The sequence below is a fragment of the Canis aureus genome, chromosome 32 (genome assembly GCF_053574225.1).
Source record: "Canis aureus isolate CA01 chromosome 32, VMU_Caureus_v.1.0, whole genome shotgun sequence".
NCBI classification, from domain to species: domain Eukaryota; kingdom Metazoa; phylum Chordata; class Mammalia; order Carnivora; family Canidae; genus Canis; species Canis aureus.
In genome coordinates this window covers 6,792,795-6,805,655 of record NC_135642.1, presented here as the reverse complement: position 1 = coordinate 6,805,655, position 12,861 = coordinate 6,792,795, and the positions used below count along the sequence as shown (strand labels likewise).

The following is a 12,861-nucleotide window of genomic DNA, read 5'->3' as shown; positions in this document are numbered from 1 at the left end:
GGAGGACACTGGTGGGACATAACTCATCCTTCCCACCTAGAGATGTCACAACCTTGGCTTCAAAGGAAAACACAAGTCTCTTTTCCATTAATTAAATGAATGAATCAGGTTTCAGTTTCCGTATCCTCTCTCCTTTCTGTACGACTTGTCTTTGAAGGCATCCCATTTGGGAAATGGGTGACCTTTACCCACCACAACGCACTTAATTGAATGCTTTGCATCAAAAGTCACCACGCTGATCAACATTTTACACCCACTGCCTTTCTGAAATACTTACTACAAACCCAGTCCCTCATGTCTGTTTTGCTGAAATCACTTTATGAAAATAAATCATATCAAAGTTTTTTTTTATTGTTTCTAAAACTTTGCTTGCAAAACTAAATATTTTTAACACCATGGCAACATTGTCAGGACTCTGGCTAATGTATCCATCCCCATACCGGAGTCTGGGCTTAGCAAACTACTGCCTTGGACAAATGGGCCGCGAAGGTGGAAAGAGCTAATAAATTAGGCATGGTCAATAATCATTCAAGTCACGTCTTCTGGAGCTTCTTTCAAGGTGACGAATTAGCCACGCAGCCCTGATGGCTGATTCCCCTTGCTCCCTCCCAGGGCACACAGTGCACTTCAAGCAAACTGTGAATCCCATGGCTTCTGAATGAGTTTGGATAAAACCTCCCATGCCTCCCCTAGTACTTCCTCAGACATCTGCTCCTCTGACACCTCCAGTATCCTGGAGTTGGGTAGGAGAAGATGATCAGCTGCAGGGTTTCCATGGAGGTTCACGGAGCTTCAGGGATCCGTCAGAGTTGCATGGCTGGTAAGACGCAGAACTGAATTTTTAAGATTGATTTTAAGTTAATTTCTTGAATCCCAAGCTAGGATGCCACAGAGATTTAAGTGTCACTTACAAATGCTTCAGTCTGTGGCTGTTGCCATGTTGGTATATTCATCAGAGCTATACCTGCACATAGTTAAAAGAACACATGTAGCCTTGTGTGTTGCAGGAAAAACAGGTTCCCATTTCCACCCACAATTGTCACCCCGTCCTTCCCTCCCCGGAGGCAGCCACTTGTGCGAATTTGGCCTGATTACTTCAGCACTTAATTGCACGTCTCCAACAACTTCCTATCGGCACTCTTGGAGTTTTTTCTTTATGCAGCATAGGTGATACATTTCTCTTTCCTTCCCCCCCGCCCCGCACCCACCAAACGTGAGCCCCTCCCAGTATAGCCTGACTATGGTTTGACCACACGAGCATCCCACCTTAACACCACTATGACTTTGCAAAAACCAGCTCCCAGTCCCAGCTGATTTATAAATTCTAATTTGCCTTTCCTCAACGTCCCCCTCAAGCTCCCTCACTCTCACCCTCGTAATACTTTTCTGTTTTCCTCTGTTTTCCATGTGCTTATCACTAAATGAACTCCAAATTGTCGCTAGTTGTGTAACTCTGGTCAACACATTCCAGATACATCAGATACGTGCATTGCACGTCCCTCAAGGATCTTCTCCATGATTCTGTTGACCTAATCCGATCTGAAATGTTTGCTCTCTCTGCCTGGCTGTCATCCAAGGCTGTGTATCCTGGCTTAGCTCTTCACCTGTCTTCTCCATTGGATCTGTAATTTCCTGTCTTCCTATTTCATGATAGAGCACATTCTCTAGTAGCATCCTAAGGATGGTTGCTTGGGAGATAAATTTTTTGATGACTTACATGTTTGAAAATAATTTCCATTTGCCTTCATATTTGATTGATACTTTGGTGAATATACAATTCTGGATTGGAAATAATTTTCCTTCAGAATTCTGATCCGTTTTTAGCTTCTGGTGTTGCTATTGAAAAGTCTGAAGCCATTCTGCTTCCTGATTCTGGGTAATTTCTTTCCATATCTCACTCCTCACCCCCGCCCCTTCTAAAAGCATAGAAGCTTTTCTTTTTGTCTTGAGTATTCTGAAATTTTCTAACAATGGTATGGATCTACTTTATTCCATTGTGCTGGAATCTCTTTGGGCCTTTTATTTTTTTTAATATTTTATTTATTTGAGAGAAAGAGTAAGCATGAGTGGAGGACAGGGGTAGAGGCCAAGGGAGAAGCAGTCTCCCCCCTCAATAGGGAGCCCCATGCAGTGCTTGATCCCAGGACCCCAAGAACATGACCTGAGCCAAAGGCAGATGCTTAACCAAATGAGCCACCCAGATGCCCCTCTTTGGGCCTTTTAAAATTAGGACCTTGTGTCCATCATTTTGGGAAATTTTCTTGAATGATTTTGTTGATTTACTTATGTATGACTATGTATGAATGTTTATATATGTATACATATTAATTTACATATGAATTTGCGGTATGTATGAATCATGTGGTTAAAAATTGGGTTGTTTCTCACTTTTCTCCACTCCTGGATTAGAATTCCACTTTCTTGTTTGGCAAATTCATTTACTACTTCTTTCTTTCTTTTTCTTTCTTCTTTCTTTTCTTTTCTTTCTTTCTTTCTTTCTTTCTTTCTTTCTTTCTTTCTTTCTTTCTTTCTTTCTTTCCATTTATTTAGGTTACCTCTACCATCTTTTTAAATTTTAATTTAAATTGAATTAACATATAGTGTATTATTAGTTTCAGAGGTAGAGTGCAGTGATTCATCAGTTGTACATAAAACCCAGTGCTCATTACATCACCCAGTTACCCCATTCCCCTACTCGTCTTCCCTCCATCAGGCCTCAGTATGTTTCCTAGGATTAAGAGTCTCTTATGGTTTGTCTCCCTCTCTGATTTTGTCTTGTTTTTGTCTATTTCTTGAGCTTCTGAAATTTTGCCGTTATGGTTTTCTCTTTCATTCTGTGCCCTTCACTTCATGCTTTCAAAGAATTCCCTTTACTATTTTTTAATACAATTTTCAAGAGGAGGGATGCCTGGGTGGCTCAGCATTGAGCATCTGCCTTTGGCTCAGGGCATGATCCTGGAGTCCTGGGATAGAGTCCTACAGCAGGCTCCCTGTAGGGAGCCTGCTTCTCCCTCTGCTTGTCTCTCTGCCTCTCTCTCGTGAATAAATAAATAAAATCTTAAAAAATTTTTTTTTTCAAGAGGAACTGAAATCCTACATGAGTGTTCAATCCAAATCAAGGTTCAACTGGCCATCTTTTCCCAGAGGCTGTCCCAAAGTTTTCCAAAGTCTTTATTTCTCCCCTCACCAAAGTCATACTGCTTATGGACCATGCTCATTGAGTAAATAAAGAAAAGACTCATGGGCACCTGGGTGGCTCAGTCAATTGGGTGTCTGGCTCTTGATTTCAGCTCAGGTCATCATCTCAGGGTCGTGACATGGATCCCCATGTCAGGATCTGTGCTGGGTGTGGATCCTGCTTAAGATTTTTTCTCTCCCTCTCCTTCTGCTCCTCCCCAGCCCCCTCTCTCTCACCCTTCCCTCTCTAAAAAAAACCAAAAACAAAACCAAAAAAGAATATTCATTCTCATGGTGAGATCTAGTTTTCTTTTCTTTCTCTCTTAAAGAATACTTACACTCTTGGGGAGAGAAAGCTACTTGATAGAAGTCATTTATCCTGCACAGTCAGGGCTGGTCCTGAGCAGAGAAGCAACAGTCTGCTCTGCTGTGTGACTTGACAAGTCCAGGAAGTTTCCTTTAATTTCTTATCTATGCCAAAACCACATTACATGTAATTTCCACAAATGAAGAGATAACAAAGGAGTCAAAACCATGCAGGTTGCCTTAAGCAGCCATGTAGTCCTCTGTGTCATCTGGCTACCCACATCAGACCAGTGGACCCTCCTTCTGAGTCATAAAGGAATATACAACATAGGCTAGGTGATTTTGAGAGAGACCAAGACAGAGACAGCATTAAAGACACCAAAAGATATGGAGCGAGGGGGAGATCCCTGGGTGGCCCAGGGCGCGATCCTGGAGACCCTGGATCGAGTCCCACGTCGGGCTCTCTGTATGATGCCTGCTTCTCCCTCTGCCTCTCTCTCTCTCTGTGTCTCTATGAATAAATAAATAAAATCCTTAAAAAAATAATAAATAAAATAAAATACTTAAAAAAAAAAAAAAGATATGGAGCGAGGGGATCCCTGGGTGGCTCAGCGGTTTGGCGCCTGCCTTCGGCCCAGGGCATGATCCTGGAGATCCGGGATCGAGTCTCGCATTGGGCTTTCTGCATGGAGCCTGCATCTCCCTCTGCCTGTGTCTTTGCCTCTTTCTCTCTCTCTGTCTCTCATGAATAAAATCTTAAAAAAAATTTTTAAAAATGGAGGGAGAGGTGCTAGGATTACAACAGATTTGCTCGGTAGTTATCAATAGAGACCAAAAAAGCCTAAAGTCAATCCAACAGTTACCTGTAATCCCTTTAGAAGATGAACGAGGGAAATAAGTGGGGCTTACTCTTCAGGCTTTCTCATTCTTGATTGTATTGTTAGTGCCTGAGGGGTGGGCCTATGAACAGTAGAAAAATAAAGAAAGCATGGTGCAGAGGGTATGAGCTTTATAATCAGATAAACCTGCCTCTGATCTCAGCTTCATCATTAGTAGCAAAGTTGCTTCAGCTTCCTTACTGTCAAAATGCAGGTAGTCCTTATTTGGAAGTAGTTTTAAGAAACAGAAATGATGTAAGCAAATCCATAGGTATTTAGTTAGTGCTCATTAAATGGCAAGCACGGTCATTAGTGACGGTGGAAATGGATATGCACTGCACCCTGGAACATACTTACCATGCCTGGGTCCATGACCATCTTTGAAGGGAGAATTTTATCCCTGGGGTTGTTTAGAATTGCCAGTACGTAACAGTATATATCCAACTGGCTAAATGACTGCCCCTGTATCAGTCTCTGCCTAGGGCCATGAGAAACCAATGTAAAAACATTCCCATTGCCTGCTTTTATATGTGGAGGTATGCGGTTCCTTCCCCAACTCCTTTTCTTTTAGCTCATTATACTGGTATTGACTGTATGCCTCTAAATAACATGAGTATTAATTTTGGGGTGGGCCTTCAACAGGGATTGGAGCTAAACAAATGAATTCAATCTGTCTTCTTTATCTGGAAAACACATTGACTATCATTTGGGAAAAATACAAACAACAACAAAAACACCCTACAACAAAAAGCCCCTCTCCCTCTTGAACTTTTATTTTCATGTATGTACGAATTAATATTCTCCTGTACTTTATATCTGGAGGTAGAATGTTCAGGTCCTAGTGTTATACAATACAGATGTGCAAAATCAAGATGGCCCTGAGCTAATGTGGTCCCTCCATCAGAATAAGGCCACTGGGAATGAAGATGCTTAAGGTGGTGGCAGCTGTATTTTAAAGTTAGTTTGGAAATATTACTACTATTCAAGCTTAGAATAAAGATTTTTAACAGTTGTTGAATGCCTGGACTATGCATTTTATGCAGAGTCTCATTCAGAGAAAGTTTTAAAAAGTTAACATTTTAGGATAAATATTTATAGGATAAACATTTATAGAGTGATAACAGATATCAAAAAGTCAACAGACGCTCTTTCTTAAACTGTTATATTCCTAAATATATCTAAATGGTACAGAAGAAAGGACATGTTCAAATACATATTCTTAAATATTTAGGGAGAAGGACATCATGAAAATGATCTTAAAACACACACACACGCACGCACACACACACACACACACACACACTTGCATCTCAGCCAACATTCTCAAACAAGTTTGAATATCTTACACTGAGAGCTAACTGCCAATTACATTTTCCCAATTTATATATAGAATAGCAAGGCTAATAATGCATCATTTTCAAGCAAGACTTAGCATACTGCCTACATTTAAGGCAGGAGATACTAAGTAACTACTGCTAGTTAATAAGAGTGATTTAATTTTGTTCCTAAACTTTTGAGAACATGCTGACTTCTCAACACCTATCTGAAGAGCTCCTGTCTCATTTTCCTTTTTTTTCTTTTTAAAAACTTATTTGAGAGAGAGAGCGATAGAGCGAGAGAGTGAGCATGAGCAGGGTGAGGGTCAGAGGGAGAAGCAGAATCCCCGCTGAGCAGGGAGCCTGATGTGGGACTTGATCCCGGGACGTCAGGATACGTCCTGCCTGTCCAAAGGCAGACGCTCAACCGACTGAGCCCCCCAGGCACCCCTGTCTCAGTTTTCAACAACCAAAAATTAATTCAGCTTTCCTACTTTCATAACCACAATGAACTTTTCATAAGAAAATACTATCATAGGATCCTATCAAATCAATAAGGATTTAAGGTTGGTGATGCCAGAGCAATTCTGAATGACACCAATGTTCCTAATTTTGGCTTTCAGGCATCAAGACACCAGAGAGGATTTGGCCCATTCTATTTGTTCCAAGGAGAACAAATTAATTGGGGACAGTGTTGCCAGGATAACTAAGGCCATACTAAAGGGTGTAGGTCATAATTGTTCATTGCAGCTCCTCCTATTGTGGTTGTCCTAGAATGACCCCATGAACCAACAATAGTGATCTTTATATTAAAAATTTGATAGTAATATTAACATCCCTTCTTTTTTTAAAAAAGATTTTATTTATTTATTCATGAGAGACAAAGAGAGGAAGAGGCAGAGACACTGACAGAGGGAGAAGCAGGCTCCATGCAGGGAGCTGATGTGGGACTTGATCCCAGTACTCTGGGATCATAGCCTGAGCCAAAGGCAGATGCTCAACCACTGAGCCACTAGGCTTCCCTAACATGCCTTCTTAAACTGTATCTCACAGACTGCATGCTCTGCAACACATTACTAAGTATTCAGTGAAGGAATACTGAAGAAAAACCAGTTTTAGGTTGGGAAATGCTTTAAACAGAATTAAACCATTATGTTTTGTTTTTTCACCTCAGGATTTCACAGAGTCTTTGTATCAGCTCATGTGTACTGTGAATCCCTAGGACATGATTTTAGTATAGAGCATTTCTAGGCTTGTTTGATTATGGACTCTTTCTTCAGAGAGCACCAATTCACATTTTATGCAATACTGGTGAATGCCACTACTTGAGAAATTGTACATCTTATGGCCTCAGCACCGGGGTGTGTGTGCACGTGTAGGTGTGTATGTGTCTGGTTTAAGTGGCACAATCAGGAAGGATACATCGCACAGTGCATTTCTTCTTATTGCTTCTCTAACAAATTATCACAAACTTAAGTGGCTTAAAACAGTACAAACGTATCACCTTATAGCTCTCTGTGTTAGAAGTCTAATGTGTGCCTACTGGGCTGCAATCAAGGTGTGTTGACAGGGCTGCGTTCCCTTCTGGGGGCTCTTGGGAAGGATCTGCTCCTTGCCTTTTCCAGTATTGGAGGCTTCCCACATTCCTCCACCATCTTCAAAGCCTGCAATACTGCATCTCTCTGATCATTCTACTGTACTATTTCCCGCTGGCCGCAGACAAGGAAAATTCTCAGTGTTTAAAGATTCATTTTAAAGATCCATGTGATTAGATTAGGTCCACTTGGATAGTCCAAGATAATCTCCCCAACGCAACATCGGCAAAATTCCCTTTTGCCATGTAAGGTAATATATTTCAGGGATTAGGGTCTGGACATTTTCGGGAGCCATTATTCTGCCTACCACATACGGGTTGGTAAAAATACCTTGGGAGTTCTGGCCAGCAAACAAGGCCAAAGAACAAGAAAGATAGCAACCACTCCTATCATTTTTCCCCCTAATTATTACTTATCACAGTATCAGGGAAGTTAAAATTATTGTGTCGTTTGGGGATATGGAACAGTAAAGAAAACATGGAACATGTTCCCAAGCACCAAGAATCTGGTTCTGTTTCCACAAGGTAGAAAAGAGACCACAAGTGCTCTGGAGGTCAGATGTTCCACAAACGTATCCAGCAGGCTGCTCAGTGATATGGGCATGATTCTACAAGGTGCGCATTTTCCAGGAAAAGGTACATATCCCTAATCAGTTTTACCAAAGTTTTCTTTACTAACAGACCATGCATTTGTTACCTCCTCTGACGCAGGCTCTGTAATTGTCCCATTTGGCTGGTCAGAAAACGAATCTTCTTTATGGTTCTGTTACCTGACAAGACCTTGCTTCCACTGAACCAGTAAAACGTACATAATCTGGTTCCAGAGCCAAAATTCTTAATCCAGAGCACAGTAATGTTGTCTGTTCACTTTTGTGTGTGTATGTATCTATTCATTTTTATGTCCCATCTTTCTCATATGTCTTCCCTCTCCCATCTGAACCCAAAGTAAATTCTTTCCTGTCTCCCTCTGGTCTGAGGGCCTACACATGTGGCTCTGAGAGCACATGTGTGCAGATGCACACACTCAGTGACCCTCCTTTTGTCACAGGTACCTTCATGAGGCTTTCTGCCTTGAATACATGACTTTCCATTTTGATCTGTGATGAGATATGGAGACCTCTGTGTCCCAGGTAGGATGCATCACAAGCACACACCTTAGAGTCCTATGTGGCTTCAAAAGGTGGCTCGGTCATCACTTGTAACTTGGCAAGTAATGTGAGCACCACGTACTTTGGGTTCCTCGTGCTGGAAGAGATTGAGAACAATATCTGCTTCCCAGGGTCACTGGAAAGATTAAGAGATGATTATGCAAAGCATCTGATATATGATAATTGCATAATAGACTGTAGCTGATACGATTATCAACTACCTATGTAAGCGTGCTCTCCAGAGCTCTTGTTTTTGTGAAAGATGCTCAATGGCAATGTCCATTTGTAGCAGTGAAATTTGCACAACCAACAACTCTAGTGTAACTCATACCCTTTTGCTAAGGTGTGCTTCAAACCTGTTTTCTTCTGAAGGACTGTGCCTGCCTGGAGAAATGGGGCCTGAGATGTCTTGAAATTTGCTAATCACATCTGGTTTAGCTTTAGACATTTTCTGGGGTTTTGCCAGCAGCCACGACATTTTAATGGCTACAATAAACCTCAAAGCCTCATCAAATCTTTGTGTATGTGTGAAAATTATGTCCTCTTCAATTAAACATTCAATCTAGGCTCACACCAAGGCCTTATGGAAAACGACGATGAAACGGACCGCCACGACTCTGGCCATCTTGCCAGATGGCATTTAGGAGAAAAAGAAATTCATTAGAGAACCAATGGTCTGTATTTTCTTTAAATATTTACTAGGTACCTTTCATGTGTGAAAAACACTGGCATCTCTAAAGATTAGCAGGGCATTTTTGTTTAAATATCCAATGTGTATGCAGGGGCGGGTGGGGAGTTCCACTCCTCTTTGCCTTGTGGTACCTTGTGTCTTTTGGTGAAGCTCGGTACAGAGGAGAAAAACAACCAAGGCAATGTTTGGTTTTCCATCATTTTAAAGAGGGTCCTCCAGTTTCAGAACTTCTTGTGGTTCCTTAAAATGGACTAAGGAAATGTATCAGTTGAGTAGTAAGAGGTGTGCAAAGGCACCTGGGATCTCCTTGCAGAAAATAAGATCCACCAAAGGGGGGAGCCTTTGTGAGAACACCTGCCTATTCCCTGTCCTCCCAGTTTACTCTTTGCATTTATTTATTCATGAGAGACACAGAGAGAGGCAGAGACACAGGCAGAGGGAGAAGTAGGCTCCCGGCAGGGAGCCCGGTGGGGACTTGATCTCAAGACCCTGGGATCACGACCTGAGCCACCCAGGTGTCATCCAATTCACTCTTCTCATCCCTTTATTATTAATCAATCACCAAACACTTGCAGATGTCAAAGGAGGCGGCCTAGCCAGGATGCACAGAAAAGCCAGCCCTTCTAAGGAAGGCAGAAGAGGAATGATCATGTATACATCAGGTTTCTGCTCAAAAAACTACACAAGAGAGGGCCAGGAGCCAGGAGGCTAGAGGGGCTGTGTGTTCAGGGGCAGCCATGGGGTGAACAAGCAAGGCTCTTCTCAGCTATGGCTAAGCTTGTAGCCAGACGGAGGACTGGCCTGGGCCCCAGTTCTGCCACTGGAGAGCCACAGAAGAAACCATCCCAGTATGGCTTGCCCTGTTGAACTATGACAAGAACCAAGTGCCTCATCTTAGACAAGGATAAAACTGTCAGGTTTTTAGGAGAGGGAAAAGAATGACCAGAAGTTCATATATCGCATTCCGAAATGAAGCAGCCACTTGGTCAAACACACACTTTCAACCACATCAGCGGGTGGAAAAAAAAAATCCACATGTTACTTTAAAAATAATTCACAAGGTCGATATATTCTATTCCCTTGTAATCACTCTCAGTTAAGCAAGTTTTATGCCCAAAGTAAAACTAAGCGGCCCTCCCTGCCACCAGGAGCTCTGTCCCACGTCCCTTCCATCTCCAGGCAGCTCTTCATCTGAGACTTGGGTTTCTGAGCTCTCTTGCACAATAAACATTTTTAAAATGTTTATTTTATGTCTTGATGTAAAAATATTCCTGGTTCAAGCTCTTCATTTCCTCAAGCTCGCCTTTTGGCACTCTGTGCTCCATTTCCACATTAACACGCTCCCTAAATCCTCCATGGAGCTCTTCAACTGGAGTTATACAAGCTCCAATGCAAGTATTTATATACTTGGATAAAGAGATGTCTCCACAGTGAAAACACAAGACTCTAGCAATGCCAAAGGAACATTCCTGCTCAGGAGGGACATATTTTCACCTTTTAAAAAAAGCCAAAAAGGACTCTCAGCATTACACTGTGGACAATTAAAAATGTAAATTAAACTAAAACAGAATGCTAACTACGGGTCCTGCCATCTTTATTAGATTCCTATACAGAAACCGAATAAACAGAGATGTGTGCATGCACATGTGTGATGCGTATAAGGCAGTGTAGTAAGCTAGCCTAGAAACCACATGAGCTCTAATCAGATGGACCTGATGAGAGCCCAGGAAATGTGCCTCTTGCTGGCTTGCAAACATAACTTCTCTAAACCTCATTTTTCTCATCTGCAAAATGGAGTCGGTATAGTTTCTGCTTATTAGGGTCATTGTAATAATATGAGACGATAGTAAGCATTCAATAAAAAGGTTGCTGCTTTTATCATGAAGATGACATCTATTATATGTTAGAAAATGTAGATGTAAAAGCTGTAGACATAAGAAGCACAAATTAACACTAATAAAAGAAAGGGCTATGCAAACCCAGTGCCTCCAAATAGCGCCTAAAAGATGGAAAGTTTCATGAGGGCCATGGTGCACCATAACTGAACTCTGCAGCAATTCCACCCTGTGAACCAGACATCAATGATCCTCTTCAATCATTTAAAAAAATAAAATATCTTAGCTATTATCATAATAACAGAAGAGTTCCTGTTACCTTCTAGTTGTCTCTTGAGTTTTCTCAAATCTTTTATGAGGTCTTCAAACTTGACTTGGGAAGCCAGAAAGAAATCTTGTGGTTCGGGCAGAGGGAAAACACTCTTTTCTGTTCCTGCTTCCTAAAAGACAATGGTTAACAAAAGTACATTATACTTTCCGATTGTCATTTTCAATTGAAATTCCAAAACATCTTTTATTGGATGTGCAAATAAGAATCAGAGAAACACTCCTCTGCTGTTCCTAAATTTGGACTGGTTACTCAGAAATGCTTTTGTGTCTTCTACAGTATCATTTTGATCTTATTGATACTGAGGTTGGCTCTGGCTCTGGCATGGGTCTTGTTCTATTTTGTTTCATGAGTCAAAGAGAAAATTGTCAGGTATGTCCTGATCTTGGACGCCCTACTCCCATGGAAAAAGACATGGGAGGGACACATGAAAGTACTTAAATTCAAAGTCCCTATTCGAGTTTCACATGGCAGTAATTAGATAACTTATCCGTGAGGTATGGCAATGGGTGTGAACTGGAAGGTGCTGGACAAGACAGCACTGCAATGGGAGAAACAGTCACGCTGCCTTATGCTGTTCCCTACCTTTTGCTGTAGCTTAAAGCTCAGAGGTGTGTGTGTGTGTGTGTGTGTGTGTGTGTGTGTGTGTGATATCAAATTCTTCACATATTTATAAAGATTTGTCAAATCTTGTTTGGCTTATCTTGGATACTTGCTGAGGGCATGGTTGGCCATAGTTTTTGACAAGCTCCCCAACTCTACCTCGTAGAGGATCTAAGCTGGGAAATAAGCTTCAGACACATGGAAAGAAAGCTGGGCCTCAAATACATCTTTTCCAGTCCCATCTGCTTTCTCCCTGAGGTTGTTTAATGTAAGCTCTGAATCTTGCATATCTCAGGCAGTCTTCAGCCCTTCCTCTCTCCACACAGGTTACTCTGCCAGCTTTCCTTCACATTCCATTTCTCTTACTGCCATTAGGACTAACTCCAAACTCTGAAACTGCTTTATAAGGCACTTTATGATCTGGCCTCTGTCTATGCCCTCAGCCGTCTTCCACCTTCCCCTATCTCAACCTCCCTCCCCTTAACATCCATAAAATGACAGCACTGGCCACATTCTCTTATGTCTGGACTTTTGTCTATAAAGCCATCCCTTTCTAACTCTTCTACACAAAGTCTTCATGCCTTCTTGTTCATATCATTCTTCAAGTCTTAAGACAGATAGCACTTCCTCCAAGATCGCCTCTCACCTCCCAGCATGTGGGTGTTTCCAAGAGTCCTTAGGGTGTACCATTATCACAGCACTTATCAACATCATTTTCAACATTGCCACATTAGCTTATGTGTGTCCTCTGGTAGACTATAAACACTGTGATGGCAGTAATTGTGTTTTATTCTTGGTAGTGCATACAACATCTGGCCTCTCAAACTTTGTTTGGCACCCTTACATATAGCCTGTAAAAGGTTGTTCTGAAAAGTGTGTACCCTTTAGCAGGAGACAACTAACTTACTGTCATATTTTCTTGCGGTTTCAGGAATTCTCTGGACCTGTCCCCTTCCTTTAAGATCATTAGCTTCACTTGAGATGC

At 41.7% G+C, this 12,861-nt stretch overlaps 1 protein-coding gene across 22 annotated transcripts in view; it reads right to left on the bottom strand.

Moving 5' to 3' along the window:
- FMN1 (formin 1) overlaps window positions 1-12,861 on the bottom strand; it is a 438,849-nt gene that overhangs the window by 129,638 nt on the left and 296,350 nt on the right. For all 22 annotated transcript variants that reach the window (XR_013369929.1, XR_013369923.1, XR_013369924.1 and 19 more), the window contains one exon: window positions 11,265-11,385. Coding sequence is in view for 13 of the 22 variants with exons in the window: in XM_077880462.1 (XP_077736588.1) it covers window positions 11,265-11,385 (121 nt within the window). In the remaining 9 variants the exon portion in view is untranslated. The remainder of the gene's footprint in view (window positions 1-11,264; window positions 11,386-12,861) is intronic.